Source organism: Pteropus medius, unplaced genomic scaffold (assembly GCF_902729225.1).
Source record: "Pteropus medius unplaced genomic scaffold, Ma_sr-lr_union100, whole genome shotgun sequence".
In the NCBI taxonomy this organism is placed as follows: domain Eukaryota; kingdom Metazoa; phylum Chordata; class Mammalia; order Chiroptera; family Pteropodidae; genus Pteropus; species Pteropus medius.
Window position 1 is genome coordinate 7,595,706 of NW_024349224.1, and position 20,091 is coordinate 7,615,796.

A 20,091-nucleotide genomic window follows, 5' to 3' on the forward strand; every position below is an offset into this window, starting at 1 on the left:
ACTGTGGATCACTGGAGCGCACTGGTCCTCCCCTCGGGGGCAGCCAAACTCAGGTCCCACCCAAGAAGACAGATCGGCATGTCTGTGTTGTTCGGGAAAAGATGTCTTTTTGTGAGAATTCTGGTTTATAAACATTTGCTCCTACGAAAAAGCAAAACTAAACAAAAACTCAAAACCACTGCAGGCCAAACAAAACACATCTTTCTCTGGCCCAACCCAGGCTGCAGATAATCACTTTGAGGCCTCTGCTGTGGGCCAGTGGGCCAGGCGGTCACTCTGATTCTCTTACCTCCCCTCATTACTGTAAAATGGGGCCACCACCAGGGCTGTTGGCATGGTGGTTATGGAGGGGACCCTGCTTCAACTCCTAGATCTGCTGCTTACCAGCTTTGAGACATTGGCCAAGCAGTTGGTTGACCTCCCCAAGCCTCTGTCCTTATCTGTAAAATGGGGATGACTGTGTTACTTATCCTGGAGATTTGTTGCAAGGGTTAAGTGGGGTAATATACATAAAAGCCTAGCACAAAGTTAATGTTTAATCACTAGGAGTTCATTATTGTTCAAAGAACATCTGTGAAAATGCTTGGGAAACCTAAAAGGGAATGTTGGGTGTGTGTCGGCGTTGTGGGAGGTGGCACAGCAGCCAGATGAGGAAGCCCCTCGCCAGGTCCCTACAGCGCTGGCAGGCAGCAGGGCTGGACTGCGAATGGCCTCACTCAGCCTCCTCACCTTTATTTTGTTCACGAACTTGGCGATGGTGCCGATGTTCCTGAAGTCCTGGGACTGGCGTCCAGGAAGACCCGGCACCACGTCCCACAGCTCCCCTGCAGCCTGGGGTCAGAGGCACTCACAGCCTCCCGGCAGCCCCTCCTGTCACAGGATCGAGGGGAGCTGAGGGGACAGCGGAAGCGTTCTGTCATCTCCTTCTGGAGAAAGAAGGGACAGGGGCCAACCGTGGTGGAGTTTTAGTCTGAAGTTCCACGGGGTTGCCCCATGCAGCTCTGGCCCCCCGAACCCTGCTGGCCACCCCCGTACACAGAGCTGTGCCGTTTGTGGCAAGCACAGCCAGGCGCATGCTTGGCTTCAGAAGCCTGTTACCTGAGCCTCGGAGTGTGGCCACAGGCTCGGAACAACAGAACTGCTCAAGCAGAATGTTTGCTTCCACATTCTTGCATGACCAGCTGAAGAGCTTCAGGGGTGCTTTGTGATCGGGGTGAGTCAGCAATTCCCTGCTTTCCGAGGGCACCGGCCACACCACCCTGAAGGCCTGTTGGGGACTGGAGGCCGCGCCAAAATGGGACGATGCTGCCTCCTCGTCACGATCTGCACCAAAGAGGCAAAGGCTGTGCCTTGCGCTTAGTAGGTGTTGGGAGTGTTTATGGAATTGAATGTCATTCTTGGGAGCCTGATCTGTGCCCACGTTGGTTGCTGGAAAAGTGTGCGTGTTCTCCACCCCCTCGCGCCGCCCCTCCTGCTCCCTAACCAGCCCTGCGTCCCGACCATCCTGATCAGCACACATGTTGGAGTATAAAGCGCAGTGGACACAGAAGTCACTTAGGACAGTTGTCTCAGCAGTTGGCTGTGGTGATGGTAAGCAAAAATATTCAGTGCTGGGGACGCGTGGCAGTGTCAGGATCTCCCAGGACAAATTTCATTGATTCATTCACTGTTCACTCCTCCAGCAGCCATACATCCGGCTCAATGCACAGGAGTCTGAGCTGGATCCTGCCCTCGGGGTCCTCAGTCCAGTACGATGCTGAGACGCATCACAGGGAACTGGAACATCAAGTAGGGGCTGCGAGTGGTCAGCAGAAGGGGCAGGGCAGCAAGGTCACTGAAGATTAAGCTATGACACTGGAAAGGTATTTAAAGAAGTGTCCGAGTTAGGAGGCCAATGTGGCAACAGAAACCTCCTGATCGTCGGGACCCCTTCTTAACGTGGAAATGCTTTCCCTTCCTGTCCAGTGGTCAGGAGTCTTGTCTCCCACTGGCCTGGTCTCCCTCCTCTGACTATGCTTGAGGTCGTGGAAATTGTGGTCCACGCGCTGTCCGTAAACGGGTTAGGAGATTGGGCTGTTGGGATCGCCTGCATTTACTCGCCGCACGACCTTAGGAAAGCTCATTAACTCCTCTGTCGGCCAGTTTCCTCATCTGTAACGTGGAGCTAGCACCAACTCTTACATAGCTGTTACTAAGGCTGGATGCTGGGAGGTGACTTCAAAGGTCATTGGTAGGATTCAATACCTGAATGTCCGTAAAGGCCTTAGCACAGAGCTGGCATCTGTAGGGCTCAAGGGATGCCGGCCATCCTTATTCTTCCCCAGGTCCCAGCCCCACTGCTCCAGGTGCGTTAGGGAGGGCTTGGACAATAGCCGGTGTGCATTTTTCTTCAGTCTTTACCCTGAGACCCTAATGAGGAGAGTCTGACCAAGTGGCAGATTCTCAGGATGGAAGCTCAAGAGACCCATCCTCCTTGGACCACTTGTCTTCAAGGCGAGCCCATTTCGAGCGTGACTCACGTTCAGAACCCCTCAGCCGCCAGCTGCTGCACCAGAAGCCGGTCTCCTCCTCAGCAGTGGCTCGGAGACAGCTGTGAGGGACCGGGCAGTACTGACCATCCTGTTAGCCTCACAGATGAGCAACAGAGCCATCGGCTGAGCCCTGATCCCATTGCATGCCGACCAACCCAGCCATGGCAAAGATAGGCCAAGAGAGCACAGCTGGGTCTGTTCCACCCACGGCCCTAGTGGATGCCTTTGGCCTCAAGAGCAGAACTCTGCCCCACCCCACCCCCAACCTCCCTAGAGAGGAGAATCGATACAGAAGCCCACAAAGTGGTTCCTGTGGACTCTCTTTGGGGGCTGTGACCACGGCATAGTGGTTATTAATGGGAAACTTCCATCTGCGTGAGGAAAGCTGGGTGGGGGGCCACGTCGGGGCCGTTTAGGTCACCGCACAGAGACTGGCATCGTTTCGGGGCCACATCTGCATGGGGAAGGAAGGCTGGCTGGGCCGGGGTTTGCTATGTGTTCCTGTGACTGTATTTCTCTTGGTCTGGCAAGGCGTGCCGCCCTCACCTGGAATTCTCTCTCACTGTCTTTCAAAGGTGACACAGAGGAAACCTGTGCAGTCAGGGAGGGACGGGGGGCCTGACTGGGTGCAGACATGGCCCTCTTTGCCCACAAAAGTCGGCGTGGCAGCTGACCACAGCTGTTTGGTGTGGGGGGGACACGAGTGACCCTGGAGAAGAATGTGGATTCAGACCTGCTTTTGGCAGACTTTACCACGAGCGTTCCCCGCAGAGGGCCTGAGAAATGCGCTTCTCCAAGGCGCCCTGTGTCAATGGCTTTGAACTCTCCTCGGCAGGGAGCTAAGAAGAGTGTTTTCTGCTTGTCCCTTTGTTTCAGAACAAACACCCACCTAAAACGGTCCACCATCTGGGGTGATGCTCGGGAGGCCTGGGGCAAGTCTCAAAGCTGTGCCCTGCATGTGCGCATGCGTGCCGAGCGGGCTTCTTTTCCTGCCCCTTTGTCTCGGGAGGTTGGTGGTGGCGTTTTGGTGTCCTTCCCTGCCCAATCACATGGTAAGAAGAAGAAAAACAAGTCCTCATTTAAAAAGAACAGGAAGGGGAAAACCAAGAGGCTGTGAAAAGCCTTTCCAGGCTGGCTGGGTCTGTAATCTAGAAGAGAAGCCCTGGGGAGTGATGTTCCTGAGGGTTTTTGAGGACTGGGGCATGGGCAGTGAATTGGGAGTTGCTGATCCCTGAAATGACTCTAAGATGACCCTCCCAGCTTGGCTTGGCCACTATGAAGCGGGCTTGGAGTAAATGCTTTCCCACAGGGGTGTTCCCCTAGGGCCCTCAGAAGTTACGCAGTAACCAGACGCCCCCTTTCTGATCAGCATGCCCGCACGGCTACTCCTGGGCCCTGCTACCATCCTCCCAAACAAACTCTCGAGGGCTGTACAGCAGCTCTGAGGTCATCAGAACTCCTGGTTGCTAAGAACCGAAACCGGCCTCAGAGTGACTGCAGCACAAAAGGAAGCGTGTTGGCTCATGTAACCAAGCAGCCCAGAGGTAGGTGCACTAGCTTCGGGCATGGCTGGATTCAGGTGTGTGCTGCACTGGCCAGCCAGGTATGGGGCAGGGGCTCGTCCCTGGAACTTAGGCCAGGGATAGAGAGAATCCCCAAAGTGCAAGGAACGATGGCTCTCCTGAGGAAGGGAGAAGAGAAGCTGGGCGAGCAAAACCAGCAGATGTCCACTCCGGCCCTCGTTTACCAGTTACAAAGCCCGTCCTCGCTCATAGGCGTTTTCTGCGGTGAGTCATCACTGCATCCCACAGCGAGTGGGGAGGGAGCCGGGCAGAGCCCAGACAGGAGCCCTCCCACAGACTGCCAGAGTCCCACCTGGTCTGCTCAGATGACACAGCCTTTTGCACTTGTCCACCTGGTATCAGAAAGGGAGGCGGCCTAGGTGGCTCGGGCTGGCGAATGCCTTCCCGTGGGATGTCTGCCAGAGGCAGCGGGCTCTGGTGGCGTTTTCCCTCTTTCCTGCGGTTCATGGGAGCGTGTGCAGGGGCTAAAGAGAACATAAATAACGAGCAGACACACGGTAAGCGGGAAGGGTTTTTATTGCCCGCTCCCCCGCCCCGCCGCCCCAGGATTGAACGAGATGGGCAAAGCTCTGCAGCCTCGCTTGTGTGTTTTCCACAAAACATAATAAAGCTGTGCAAACTGCCCCCCAATGCATAATACTGTTCATATATCAAACATAATGTTCTAATAGGAATACTTCATTTCATTATGTCAGCAGAAGAAAGGACGATCTAGCAGCTGCCCTAATCAGGCAGATGGGGAACCAGAAATGTTACTTAGATTTAGGCAGTAAAATCGGCATTGAACCAATTTGCCTCACTCACGGGCTTTTACTGTGTTTAAGGAGAGCTTGTGTCTTTACATAAGGCTTCGTAAAAAGGGCAGGGAAGCCATAAAGCTCTCTGCCACGTCCTTGCAACATAACCAATGAATTTAACAGTTGGATTTCAAAGAATGGCTTTGGAGGTTCCTAGAATTGACTGTGGAGTGGGCAACGTAAGGTGGCCGCCTGTCCAGACTCAGAGGAAACCAGCGAGAACCCACTTGTCAGGTTAAACAGGGTGAACCCATGCTGGCGAGTGAGGAGGTGACTGGAGTTAATTTCACTGGGGAAAGGGCCACAGATTCTGGGTCCTAAGGGAAGACCACTCAGTACCCAAGATGGAGACGGGATTGGAAGCTGGGGATGCCAGGTGGCGGTGGTGGGTCTGGGGCAGGTGTATGTTCGTCCTGGCCCACAACTTACAGGCTACCTACCTTCACAGAAAGGAGTCATCTGTAGAACTGCCATTTTAGAGCTGCCATTTTGGTCTTGAGCAATTGCCTGTTTGATTCAGCCATTCATCCAACATTTATTGATCATTCACTATGTGCCAGGCCCTGTAAAGGGCCCTGTGGTCAGCAAACGAGACAGACAAAGTCCCCCCGCCCTTGTGGAGCTCATTGGTAGGTAGGAAAACAAATAGTATGCAAGTAAAAAGAAATATATATTAAGTAGTGATACACGTTATAAAGGAAAATAAGGCAGGACAAAGACGGGGAATGAAGGAAGCAAGGGACCTCTTTTAGCCAGAGTCTGAGGAGGTGACTTGTTTAGCAGAGCTTGAATTCAGTGACGTATGCAGGGCTCTATTTCAGAGCGCTTCAATCTTTTGTCCACTAAGAGTCCCTCTGATTATTTGCCCTCATGTTTTGTGAGCTGTTACATTCCAAAAACACTGCATTTGGTAAAGACATAGATATGGCCACAGAGCTTGGTTAACCTGAGTAAAACAGGGTGACCGCAGGTATTGACACAGCCCAAGCCCAAAGCCTACACCTGACCTGAGAGCTTGGAGTAGCACACACAAGAAATGACTGTAGAGTCCCAGTGACATGTCCTTGCTCATGCCAACTGGTCAGTGGAAGAGCCAAGACCAGACCCCAGGTCTCCTGATTGACAAAACAGGTGTAAGCTGCCACAGTAAGTGGCAGTGTTTCCTAAAAACACCAGCATGGCAAGGGCCAGTGGCTGGCATCCAAGGGTAGATGAGGAGGCTGGGGTCCCCTCCCAGGAGGCTGGCAGAGCTGCCTCACAGGGTTTTCTGTAATGCCGAGGTAGGCCCCGGGCAGGGTCCCATGGCACTGACCAGCTAAGGAGGGTTGGCCAGAGGCCTGGCTCTCTGGGGCCTTCTTCGCTCACTTCACCTGAGGTCGCGATGCTTGTTAGTGGCCTAATTGCTTAAGAACCTGGACCTTCTGCTTCCCAAGTCCAAGGCATGACGTCTGTCATCCAAGGCCACAGCCCCAGGATTCAGACCAGCCCCACCACCAAGAGGAAAAAAAAGGCATAGTGCTCTAGGAGGCCACGCTGGGGGCAGCACAGCCTGTGGAATGGCTGGAGTGTGCCCACTCCCAGCACCAAGCGTCTTGGGAAAGCGCAGGGCCACCTTGTTTTCCGGATAATGGCAGCCCGGGCTCAGTACCGGAATCACGAGTCCTGGCCTTGCCCCTGGCTCCGTCTGGTGACAATTGGCAGCTGACATCTTTGCTTCTGGCCCGAGTTACCCCTTATTAAAAATGGCATCTTTATAACAGATTTCTGCAAGTCACTGTCAACAGGACACATTTCTTGTTTTGTACTAGTCGTTCCCCTGGGGAATGGCTTGCCTGATACTGTTATTTTAAAATACCCTTCGAGTCTGTATTATTCTAATATTAGAATATCGAGTTTTAAATATAGTTTTAATTACTGAGGGGTCTCATTTATTTTTCACCCCATAGTTAAACAGCTAGGTTTCAAACTGAGTCTTTATCCTCTTCTTTTCAAACAGCCAAGAGATCCCATTGGTGCTCACTTGGGTCACTCAAGCCCAGCCTGTAGGGCCAGGGGTCACCCACCACTGGCTCGTTCTGTCCTGGTTTCGTAGCTTTCTGTCTTCATTAGAAGAAACAGGCTCATGGTCAGGCAGCCTCCCCAGCTGCTGAATTTGAAGCCGGGAAGAGCTCCCATCCACAAACAATCCTAGTGTCCACCGATAGGGGTTTGCTTGAATGACTCAGGGCCCATTCAGGTGATAGGACACCGAGCCGCCAGTGACAACTGCTGGGTGACACAGAGCCAGATAGTGTGATTTCATTTCAGGAAAAAGAGTACACACGTGGACTGCCGTGTAAAAACACCGAATATATGCCAGCATGTGGACAGTGCTTCCCTGCAGGTCGGTGGGATGATGGCTGATTTTCTTGGCTTATTTTTTGCTTCGCTGTGTGGGTTAGAATCCTTGTGTTCCAGGAACAGGCCTCTCAGTCAGGGCTGGAGAAGTCAGGGGAGAAGGAGGGGAAGCTGCCATTTAAACCTGATCCACACCTAGAGCAGAACCACCGGTGGAAGTCAAGATGGTTTGGAGAGGTACACGGATGAACTTTTTTTATTTTAATAGGTGACTGTTTTAAGAAAAAATATAAGTAGCACACATTAGCCCTACATGCTCTGGTCCCCGCTACCCTCCCTGACCTCATCACCCCACTGTCCCTGTTACTTGGCTCTGGCCCCACTGGCTGCTCACCATTCCTCTCGCACAAGGTGCCCAGGACCTTCGCACGTGCTGTCCCCTACCTGAAATGCTCTTCCTCACATGTGTGCAGGGTCCATTCCTTCTCATCGTTCAGGCCTCAGCTTCACATGTCACCTCCTTTCCTAGCTCCTAACTCTTTCCCTCGGCGCCGTCGCTACCCTTTTTGTGGTTATCACTCTATAATATTTGTTTACTTCTCTGTTTCTTTATCCTCCCCTACTAGCTTGTAAGTCCTTTGAGGTCAGGGGCTGTGTCTGCACTGTTCACCACTGTCCCTGGGCGCTGTATGAAGTGCACCTGGCGCGTAGCAGTGAGCTCTGGGGATTTAGAGGAGGAGGAGGCCGTTGGTGGGAGATTGAAGGGGGCAGTAATTTCAAGGATTGCTCCAATTCTTCCAGTCAAGGAAACGGCCTTTATGCCTAGAGAAGAGCAAAGCTCCTCAGCTCCCATCAGGAGCCTCCAGATCCCAGTGCTGCCGCTCTCAGAACTTTGCGAAATCAGAAATCAAGGTCCCAACGTAATTACTTTGCAAAACACATACATCTTATCTCTGCCCGGCCAGTGTTCAAAACATGGACACCGTCTGTCTCCCCAGCACCCCATTCATTTAGGTCAAGGTACTGCCACCCTGGCTAGGAGGGGACCCACGGCCTGGGAGACAAGGCAAGTGGTCTAGCCCTGATTAGTCTGTGACTTTTAAATAATACTGGCCACCGGCAGTTATTGGGCCCAACTGTGTGCCAGGCGCATCCCACACATTATTTAATAGTCTGACAGCGGTATGAGGGGCAGTCATTCTCCTCATCTTACAGAGACCCAGGCCTGAGACGGCTGAGCACTTGCTCATAGTTCACACTGTTAGTGACCAGGAGAGTCAGGGTGTGTCCAGCTCCTAACAGGTTCTCAGTATTTATTTGTGGAATGAATGAATGAATGAATGAATGAATGGTATCCTCTAGAGAATTGGGGCTGCTGCAGGTCCTGGGAACACCAACCTCCCACGCACCCCCTGGCCCTGCCCACACCAGTGCCCTCTGGACCACTGTCGACCGCTCTGCTTACTCCTCGCAGTCGGTGGCATCCACCGAGGGAGGGGCCGGGGTCTCTCCTGCAGGTCACACCCCACGGGGCACAAGACTTCGAGACCTCATGTAGGTAAAAGGAAATACAAGAACAGTTGGTGGGAGCGCCGACAGGGAGAAGACGAGCGGGGGCTCTCAGCAGGACCCCCTCCGCCAGTTCCCCCCACGCTGGCCTGCGGTTCCTGCCAGCGCCTGAGCCTCGCTGCCGTTTGTGACATTTTCCCATCCAGTCAGCTCGTTGTTTACCCTTCTCAGTGCGATTCAGCAGGGACCTCAGGAGGGAGGGCGCATCAGGCCTACGCCAGCGACAGATCCACAGCAGCCTTCCCGACTGGGGTCTCTGGCTTCCGGTCCCACCTTCCAGCCCACAAAGTGCCTTCTGTTCACTTAGCACACATTTCCCGAGCGCCCGGGGTGCCAGCTCTGGGAGGCACGCAGAGACCACACAGAGACGAGGCTCTCCAGAGTGTCACCCTGGCCTGTGCTGTTCCCCGTCTGGAGTCCCGTGTCCCTCCCTGTCTGTGCAGCCAGCGCCCGCTCAGCTTCCAGTGCTGCTCCCCGAGCAGCTGGCCCTGCCTCGGTCCTGCCTCCTCTTGCATCTCCTTCAGGCTCTAGTTTCCTCCTTGGTAGCACTTACTCCAATTATCATTTAAATAACCATTTATAAAATTACTTATTCAACATCTGGCTTCCGTACTGGAGAGCAGGCTCTTGAAGGCAGCGATTGTGTCCATCAGTTCACTCCTCTGTCCCCAGCACTTGTTACCTGCATAGTGGGGACCCAAAAATAAATGAAAAGTGAATTAGGGAATGGCCGAATGAAGAAGCTTACAGAATACCCTCTAAGAAGGCTCCAAATTATCGGGAACTAGAGCTTTTCAGACAGAAGGAGCAAAAAAAATCTTCGCGTGTTGCAACTGATGTTTTTCTCACCTGGTGTCACCACTCATCACCTCTCCTACCTCAGGGGAGGGCTGAGGGAAATGAGAGGCCTTTGGCACAATGGCAGAGCCTCTGGGGATTTTGTCCCTGCTCTGCTACTTAGCTAATCATGTGCCAATAGGCAGATTTCTTCTAAGTCACAGTTTCCCACCTGGCAAGTGACCATTTCTGTGTGGGCTCTGTCTCACTCAGGGGGCATCGTGGCAAGAGAACGATCTTTGTTACTAGCCCCAAGATTGATTTGGCAGTTCAGCAGGGTCACTAGGAGACCCCTGAAACCCATTGATCTACCCTCCTCAGAGTGGTGTAATCTACCACCCTCATGGTCACAAGGTGGCTGCCATCACCCCAATATTTACTTCCTCACAGAACCACATATAAAGGCAAAAAGCCAGGGAATCAGTAGTAGATGGACAGCCAGGAGCAGAAGGCAGTGGGAAAGGGTCCAGGCCAGGAAAGCTATTTCTCAAAGACCTCTCTCTCTCTGAGCCAGGAAAGAGGACCCTTTCTCAGAGACGTTTCTAGCTCCCCTTCAGTCTACTCACTTGACCTGGATCACATGGTTACTCTTAGCTGCAAGGGAGGCAGGGGAAGGAACTCACCACAGTGATAAGGGAATGGCTATTGGGTGGCAGCCGATGTCTGTCACAGGGACTTTTCACTTAGCCCTTGGCAAGTGCCAGTTTATATTGTTAACTTTCGTACCAGGCTTATCATCTAGAATGAGAGCCCCTGGGAAGCAGAGAAGCCCCTGTGGAGACAGGCCTTGTGGGCTTTGAGGTCTGATAAGACCTTACACCAGGCTGAACCTAAATGAAACATGTCAGGAGGTTCCTGTGATAATGACTTTACCCTGGTTTGCTCTGGTCTCCTGACCTCGTGCCCCCTGCCCTCCGCCCACCCTCGTTAGACAGGAAGTGTCTGTCTCTAATTGAAAATGATCCGTTGTTCTTCCGGTTAACAAATGTACTTTTTTTAAGGAAACAAAGCAAACACATAAAGAAAAAAGTAAAACTCACAGAATGCCACCGCCCCAAAGTGACTTGATATTTTGTTAACCATCCTCTTACATCACCTTTTCTCTCTTCTCCTCGTGCCTCCAGACCCCCTCCTCCCACCAACACCAACACAGAAACACAGTTTTCTCCACATGGCTGCACACGACACCTGTTAGACTATGTTTTCATATTGCAGACCCATCCAGGGCCGGTGCTCTGGTAGGTTCCATGGAGCCCCTGCTCGCTGCCATGTGTCAACTCACCGGCACCTCACTGTTTGCGGTTTGATTATAGACGGAGTCTATGAAGCCGCAGGGGTTATTTCCCACCTCCGCCAGGGAGGGTCATGGCTGCAGGGCCACATCCCCAATTGCTAATCAGGTCTCCCCCGATGACAGGACACCGTTGTCATGGTCACGCAGACGAAGCCCTGAGCACTGACCCCGCCACGGGCAGTCAGCACAAGAGCCGCCAGCCGTGATCACAAACGCGTTTTACATCCTTAGGCAGCCCCCAAATCGGGAAGTTCAGCTTTCCGACCCGCTGCTACTCCTGCGACGTCGGTCAGCGGGAGGAGCAGACCTTCTGCTCCAGTCCAGGGAAGGCCCCGCTGCCCCGCTGCGTGCGGCTGCGAACACACCTCCTCCAGGGCTCCCCAGCCTTCCCGCCCTGTGGACCCGAGTCACGTCCTGTCCTCAGGAGGACAGACATGGGACACCCAACCAGCGGCACTTTCTCCCCGCTGCCCCACTCACAGGAACGGCTAAGCCGACCGGGCGCCGTCCCCCCACCCTCTTCCTCGTGTGATTCTCGTTTCTTTTTGACCCTGACCGCAGCTCAGTGAGGGTGCCCAGTGTGACCTCCGCGGAAGGAGCAGTGAGGACGCAGAAGCCCCCAGCGGGGACGGGAACTGCCCAGTCACACGGCTCGAGTCTGGCTCCATAAGCTCCCCACCCCCCTTAATCCGGATCCTTAAAGAGATTTGGTGGAGGATGGAAAGAGGGAAAGGGTGGTAAAGGGAAGCAGAGGGGCGCTTGACCCCGCAGGGAGATGGAGCGGGAAAACCGCGTTCCAGCAGCTGTGAGTTCGCGAACCTCCAGAAATCGGGGGCAAAGCTGTGTGTGTGGGTGCATTTGTCACAATCTCCGAGGCATCTGTGATTCAGGAGAATGGCTGCTGGGCCAGATGAACCTCCAAGGTCCCTTCCAGCTCCCAAGCCTTTGCTTCTGTGACCATATAAGGCCACTGCGCCTGGGGAGTCTCAGTGCAGCTGAGTGCAGTCTGTACTGGGGGCGGGGTGGGGGGCAGGAAGCACCATGCACTGGGAGCCCAAGCCCGGGCCTCCTGCTGAGTCCCCCAGGCAACGAGGAGAGGAGAGGAGCTGAGGGTCGTGGGGCCAGGGGTCCCTCCTCGGTTATCTCTTTCCAGAAAGCTGAGACCTGCTCAGGTGGGCTTGGTGCTCCCCTCCCTCTCGCTCCCCATCTTCCCTCATTGCATTGCCAGGTTCCCAGAGTCCAGCTGGTGGCTCCTGTCCAAAGTCCAGCGCTCAGGACCGCAGAGTCAGCCTTTGTTTGCTCCCACGTTTCTTCTGGCTCGGTGGCTTGGAACACCTCTCAGAGTCCCCGAGTTTGGGGTAGGCGTCAATGCAACATCGAGCTTGGCCTCTTTTTTGCTACCCTGGCTCTGCAGGCACGAGCAATCTGGAGGATTCCCGCCCCGCGGAGACAGGCGGTCTTGTGCATCTGTGCACTCCTGGCTCGTGTAGTTATTCCCCACTTTCTCTGAGCATGGTCCAGAGCCAGCCCTGTGCCAGGTGGTATGGAGTGGGGAACTGAGATGTGGTATCTGACCTCCAGGGGCTGACAGGCCAGTGGTAAAGACAGAAAATTAACAAGTCTACTAAGAGGTGACCTCTGATTATTGTTGTCATCTGTCATCAAGGTACAAAACATGTTTTAGTTATGACTCTATTGGTTGTAAGTGACAGAAACCCAAGTCAAATTAGCTTATGTAAAAATAGGAAAGAATTACTTGGTTCATATCCTCAAAAGTGTAAGGGCATTGTTAGCTTCAGGCATGGCTGGATCCAGTGGCTCAGATGATGTCTCCGGGACTTGATTTTGCATTCTGTCATTCACCATGTGGATGAAGATTAGTTTATCTGGGGCTACAGCAGCGTCAGCTGCCAATGACTGTAGCTAAGGGGTCCCCTGCAGCCTCACTCTTGCTCTCAATCCTGGCCTTGTCTCCTCCAAGACTCACACCTTGGCTGTCACAAGAGACCAGACTCCCCTGGGCTGCCTCCCCAACTTCCAACCAGACACCTCCTTGCCCTGCCCCGCACTCCTTGGGCTGATGTTGTAGGAGGTGTTCTGGTGTTCTCTTTGTGTCTGAAATCTCTGGACTCTCTGGGAACCTGGGTATAGGGACCCTGGGCAGGAGAAGCAACTCTGCTTCTCAGCATCTGCCCAGTGGTCACAAGCAGGGCCTCGAATGCCAACGTGACACTTAACCAAGTGTGTGGCCTCGGGTAGGTGGCTTAAGCTCTCTGAGCCTCAGTTTCCTCATCTGTAAAAGGGAAGTAATAGTTTTTATCTCCTAGAATTGTTTTGAATATTAAATGAGACAGTAAAGCACTTAGCACAGAGAGTAAACCGACCCTGGCTGGTTGGAACTCAAACATCTCCCAGCCTTGAGTAAGCTTTGGGCAGTGCTCAGCTTATCAGTTCCGGATACTTGGTCCTTGCCAAGCCTGTGAAGTCTCGCCCTTATTCAGCCAAAGACTCAATGGGACCCCTATTCAGACACACCCCCTCTGGAGTTTTCCCTCTCTGGTACTCCGCCCCTTCAGTCCCGCCCCTTCAGTCCCGGACACCTCAGCCTTCCTGAACTCCGACTCTTCTCTCATTGGCTCAGGACGACCACTGCGCTCTGCTCGGACTACCCCTCTCTGCACTGGGGTCTGGTAAACGCCACCAGGCAGAAGCGCCAGAGCAACCACAGGACTCACCGTGACCATCCCCCTTCTCTCGGAGGTCACAGTCCTGCGCTGCCCATCTCTAGTGTCTGAAAATGCTAGTTTCATGCATTTTGCCCATTTTTCTAGTTGTTCACAGTGGCAGCTAACAAGTCCCTTTGGGATCTCTTTGGGGTACTGCACCAGTGATCCAGGCTGGGTTATACCCCCTCAAGAAACTTGTACGAAAATGGATAGAGGGCAAATAAAAGTCAGTGGAAAGTCAAAAGGGTTATTCTGATCTGTTTCTCAGAGAAACTCAGGATAAAGAGAACCAAGCACCAAGTCAGATTTTGAAACAAGAATCATTAAGGTCCATCGACTGGTGAATGGATAAATAAAATGTGATATATCCAATAAAAATAAATGAAGTACTGATACATGATATACCATGGGTGAATCTTGAAAACATTATGCTAAGTGAAAGAAACTAGTTACAAAAGACCACATCTTGCATGATTCCATTTATATGAGATGTCCAGAATAGGCGAATTTATAAAAATGAAATGCGGATTAGCAGTTGCTTATTGCTAGGGTCAGGGAGGAGGAGTGACTGCTAATGGGTCCATGGTTTTTTTGGCAGGACAAAAACGTTCTAAAACTAGATTGTGGGGATCATTGCCCAACCTTTTGAAGATACTAAAAACCATTGAATCACACGCTGTAAATGGGTGGATTGGATGGTATGTGACTTATATCTCAATTAAGCTGCTTAAGAAAAAGAGGATCGTTAGCAATTTTCTCCTGTAATTAAGGAATGGAACGGGGCTGCGGTGAGGTGGGGGAGAAGGCCCCCTCTTAGACTGGGGCACGCACATGTCACGCGTGGTGTTCCATCTCGGGCTGAAAAACGTGACCACAGAGGAGTTCACACGGTTTATTAGGGGATGACAAATGTTGGATGTTAGTCTTAAAATCCATTCGCTCTTTCTTAATTACTTCAACTATAAGAGGATTCTTGCAAACTTTTGGTTTTTTTCCCCCTCTTTCTAGTTCCTATCTGGAACCTAGTCAGCAGTGAGCATTCATTTGGGCGGCCACCACCTACAGGGAGAAGGGACATTAGGGCGTGTCTAGTGTTAACCTGAGAACAGGAGGGTAGGGAGCACGTGGCCTCTGAGAACTGTGATGTCACCTTTGAAGCCCTCTGTGTCACTGTTCAGAGCCACCAGAATAAGGGTGACATAGTGGTCAAATCCCAGCCAAGGATGGAAGTGTCGGCAAACTCCTTGTGTTGACTTTTCTGTCTTCAAAGACGAAGAAGGTTCATTTTGAATGAGTCCCCTTACCCTCATTAAAAGCACTATGAGTTTTCTGTGAAATAAAAATGTATTATTCCTTCCCAGGCTTCTTGTAGGGATCCTCAGCAATACTCTCCAGAGTGGATATTTAAGTTACAACCCTGAGCTTCGCTTAAAAATACTAACAGCTGACATGTATCGAGCACTTCGTGCATGTTTCTCCTGTTCCAAGTGCTTTCAGGTGTTATCTACAACGCCTTGTTCACGGACGGTTCTTTCACATGCATATGGGGAATGTAAAAAGACTGCATTTCATTTTCCACTATTCTGTTTTTTAGATTACTTTTCAGTAAATCGGGTAGATTTTCCCTTCAGGTTTTATGGTATTAATGCAGCAGCTCAGTAATTCAGCATCCAGTTTGGACCTAGCCCTCAGCCAGCTAAGCCAGGGGATTGGCCCAGGAACTTCGCACGCCTGGTGCTTGGTGCCCAGTGCGCTCATCAGATGTGTGTGTGTGTGGTTTTTCTCTAGGATTATCCATGAAGATGGCTTCTCTGGAGAAGACGTGAAACAGTACAAGCCTGTCGTCTACAGCAACACCATCCAGTCCCTGGCAGCCATCGTCCGGGCCATGGACACTTTGGGCATCGAGTATGGTGACAAGGAGAGAAAGGTAGGCCGCTGAGCCCAAGGGCACAGCAAGGAGAGGGCCTGACTCCATTGCCCCACTGTGTCCTTTTTATAATGCCAGGCTGCCTTATAGGAACAGGAAGAGACTATGCCGTATACAAGAGAGAAAGCTAGTCACCGAGCTAAGCCAGTATGCCAGTCCCCCTGGCACACGCACACAGGGGCTTCGCTGGTGAGCAGACCTCCCAGCAAAGTCGCCAAGGAAGACAACAGCCACAGAATTCGAGGGCTTATTCTGCAGATGAGAAAGGGTTGGTGACAGTTCTGAACTGGGACTCCCATGACATTGGACAAGTACTTGGGCAAGTAACTTGAACAGAAAAAATATTTCTTGAACATAACAGCCCTGCGTGGCCACTATCCCCCTCCTTAGGGGAGCTTCCTGTGCCTCGTTGGGGCGGGGGCGGGTGGGGGCGCAGCCCTGTGAACTGATCCTTTACTTCTTTACACCGAAGAATGTGTTTTCTGCTTCGCTAGGTGAGTCTGGGGACCTGAGGGGCTCCCCTTCCTGTAGGAGGTGGACATCCTAGGACAGGGACTGTTTTTCACTTGAGTTTCCAGGCAGCTGATAAGTGGTGGTTGGCATAAGTATATAAAAGCCTCTGATTTGCAAATATTTGCATTAACTGTAAGACTGAACTTTATACAGCTACACTGGCAAAGCTAAATTAAAGGGAGTGGGGGGAAACAGCCTCTGAGAAGTCTATCCGGAAGTGGCTCTTTGTCCCCTGGTGGGATTCCGAATCCCAGCAGTCCTCTCTCTGCGACCTGGAGCATGGAGAAGGGAGGCAGGTGGAGGCCTCTGGGACCTTGGGCCCCACATGGGAACCTCTGGATGGAAAACATTGATCTCTGATTACTGTGTGACTCAGTCACTTTTGCTCCATCACAGAGGAAAACTATCCTTACCTTCTCTCAATCTGACAGATCGCTCTAAATGTGAAATTTAGTTTTATGCACAAAACTCGAATTCCGTAGGACAGAGTCATCCCAGTTCAGGCACTGGCTGCTCCAGGTACAGGAATTGGGTGACAGAGTGTGCCCAAGGCCAGCCTGGGGTGGGGAAGCCGGATGCTGGCAGAAGGGCCCAGGCCCGTCCTCTGATCCTCCAGGAGGACGAGACCCAAAGCTGATTCTGCAAAGGAGGTACTTTTCCCCTGGGAGACAGGCTTTAATTAGGTTACAGAGCCAGGGCCTGTGGGAAGAGGGTACCGCAGTTCTTCTGCCCTGTTTCCATCAAGCATCCACTGAGGCTCACAGTGAACCAGGCTCTGTGCGGGCTGCTGGGGATACAGGAATGAGCACAGTGGGAGCAGTGCCTGGAGAAGGCAGTCAGCAAATGCCTACTCAGATCATCGGGGTAGCCAAGGAGGTGACAGGGCTTCCGTCATTTTAGTAATAATGGCCACAGTGGTAACACAAATGCTGTCATTTACTGAGCACCTACTAGCTGCCAGACACTGTGCTAAGCATTTTACACGTATTAACCCATTTTAATTAACTCAGGCCTGAAAACCCAGAGCAGGAAATGCCTGATCTGATCTTCAGACACAAGACAGGCCACGGGCCTTTGGTCTCTCTGTCTCCTTTTTAGCCAAAGAGAGAGCATGGCACCTGAATCTCAGTTAACCAGGTGACAGACACAGTGCAAAAGAAGCATGTGTCCCAGTACACCGCCTACACACACACACACGCACACACACGCGCGCGCACACACACACACACACACACACACACACACACACACATTGCCTCACGAGATCTTCCAAGAGTGCGTGTTCATGGCCATGCCCACCTTGCAACCAACACTTCCTTCCCAAAATCCCCTGTCCTGATTATAACCCAGAAAAGTCAGTGTGGCTTTGGAATGCTTTTCTCCTACAGTTTTGGAAAACATTAATTGCTCCCGTGGGATTTTGTTTCCATTTTATTATCCTGAATAGGGTGATGACTGCTTGGGAATCGCTAGGAACATGATCTGTTATGGACGATAGTGCTGGTTTCCCAGGGGCTCTGGGATTTCCCCATCTGGTTGGCACTCAAGCAGGAGGTTGGGGAGGGCTCCATGGAAAGGGAGACCCAGAGCAGAGTGGGGACACCCCGGACAGTCTGCTGGACACAGCAGAGTCAGAGCCCAGCTCTGGATGGCAGGTAGCACTGTGCCAGGCCCTCGAGACGTCCCCAGGACAGCGCTGGCTCATCAAGGACGATCCTCCTGGCTGATAAAAGCCTCTGGGCACTTGGGCACCTCCTTCTGTGTTATGTCACCTGTGAAGAGCAGGAAAGGAAAGTCGATCCAAGACTCAGGCCAGAAGGAGCCAGGTAGCTGGAGAAGGTGCCTTCTGGGAGCCGGCTGGCATGAGTTTACAGTCTGGGGAGCTGGGTGCAGGGACCCCCTATATCAGCCTAGGGGTCAGCTACTTCAGACTGGGTAGCCAGGGCAGTTCCCTTGATCTCAGAAGGGACATTCGTGATGAAACTTGACCATGAGAAGGAGCCAGCCAAAGGAGGCTGAGGGGGCAGATGCTCTAAGCAAATTCCAAGGCCCTGGTGTGTCGGAGGAGAGAGAGCCTCCATGCAGCCTGCAGTGCCTGCTGGGGGAGGGGCAGGACCCTGAGGGAGAGCAGTGACCTTTGCCCTTTCGGGCACTCAAAAGCCATGTGAGCCACTAAGGAAAGCCGTGAGCCTTCTCCCCAGAGCAGTGAACACGTGCCCACATCTAGGAAATGTCGTACATAATCTCGGGGCCTTTGGAACTCACGAAGCCCACCATGGAGCCTAGAATAACGGCTCCTTCATGATTTAAGGTCCTTCTCTGCTCAAGACCTGTGTCATTCACCTTTGGGTCACCTCCTCACCCCCAACATTCAGCACAGTACCCAGCACATAGGAGGTCTTCAAAAAAAAACCCTTGAGTGGAATAGCTCTTCTAACTTTCCCAATTCTCAGAGAAAAAAAAAGGGAAAGTACCTGTAACCTCATCACCAAAGGAATAGATGTTGACTGGGTACCTACTATGTGTAGGCTTTGTGCAAAGTGCTGTGTAAAGATTCAAAGGCGAGATGGGACCTTCAAGGAACTGGTCACCTCAGGAAGATAGGGCTGCTCGTGGCTGAATGAACTCGGCCACTCCACAAGGCGGTCAGGGAAAGCCTCTTAGAGGAAGTGAGGCTGGATCTGCCCTTGAAGCAGAGGAATGGCTTGTGGGTGAGGAAGGGGACTGGAACAGGGAAGGACGTGAGTAAAAGCGGTGGATCGTTAGCGGCCAGAGGAGATTCGATTGACGGAGGAGGCCAGTGGCCAGAACAGAAGCTTGGAGTATGGGCGAGGTGTGGGGAAGTTAGGGGATACGGTTAGGCCCAGGATGGGTGGGCCTTGGAGAGTATGCCAAGGAGTTTGGCTTTTACCCTGTCGGCGGTAGGCAGCCATTGATAAAGTCTGAGCTGGGGAGGGCTGGGATGAAACACGCCCTAGGAAGTTGCTGTGGTGGCATCCACGGGATGGATGGTGCGGGGAGAGGAAGCCACCGCATTTATTACGCGCCGGATGGACATTTGCGGGGAGGAAGCTACCGTGATGACATACACAGGATGGATGGTGGGGGAAGAGACCGAAGGAGGGAGGCAGGCTGGGGAAGCTGCAGTGATGGACCACCGTGGGGTGTGAGGGTCTCTGTGGGGGTCGGAAACTAGTACAGCAAAGTGGTGTGGTGACAAAAGAAAGGGGCCTGGTGACCAGCTGGCTTCTGGGTAAAAGGCTAAGAATCCGGAAACTGGGACTCTAGTGCTTCCGGTTTGGGTGACTGGGGAAAAGGTGAAACCCGGCAGAAAGTCAGGAAATGGGGCTGGGCTGGGCCCACTATGGTGAGTCTGGTTTCCAGGTGGGAGTTATCAGTGAGTAGATGGACTCAGAACTAAAGCTTTTATTTTTGTGTTTCAGGGCCCATTTTAAACAATTTACAGGCATTAAATTATTTAATCCTAACAACTCCCCCTGCACTGGGTGCTATTGTCATTCCCATTTTACAAGTTACCCTTTTAAAAGGATGAAGCACAGAGACACTAAGTGACGTGCCCAAGGTCGCACAGCACAAATATATCTGTATAGTCTACGGCCATGCCACCCTGAACAAGCCCCATCCCATCTGATCTCGGAAGCTAAGCAGGGTCCGGCCTGGTTAGTACTTGGATGGGAGACCACCTAGGGAGACCAGGTGCTGTAGGCGTAAAAAATAAATAAATATATACATCCATATAGAGTATAGACACGTAATGCTACGAAAACTATCATCCGTGTGGTTCAGGTCCAGAGCAGAGTCCCATTTAAATAGGTGCTGTACAGTCATTAAAAGAATCCCATATTTTTTCCTAAGTTTCTCTGAAAATATGAGAAGGGACCCGAAGGCCAGCCCCCACTGCTTTTCTCATACAGCCTTTCTGTCTTCCTCATGTCTGTCCCTCCTCCACCGCT

General features: G+C 52.3%; 1 protein-coding gene and 1 pseudogene across 1 annotated transcript in view; both read left to right on the forward strand.

Moving 5' to 3' along the window:
• The window catches only part of GNAO1 (G protein subunit alpha o1), a 132,007-nt gene that overhangs the window by 61,264 nt on the left and 50,652 nt on the right, over positions 1-20,091 (forward strand). Inside the window, 1 exon segment of the mRNA XM_039880918.1 lies at positions 15,463-15,604. Within this exon segment, the coding sequence (XP_039736852.1) occupies positions 15,463-15,604 (142 nt within the window).
• Positions 19,728-19,846, forward strand: LOC120617469 (uncharacterized; annotated as a pseudogene).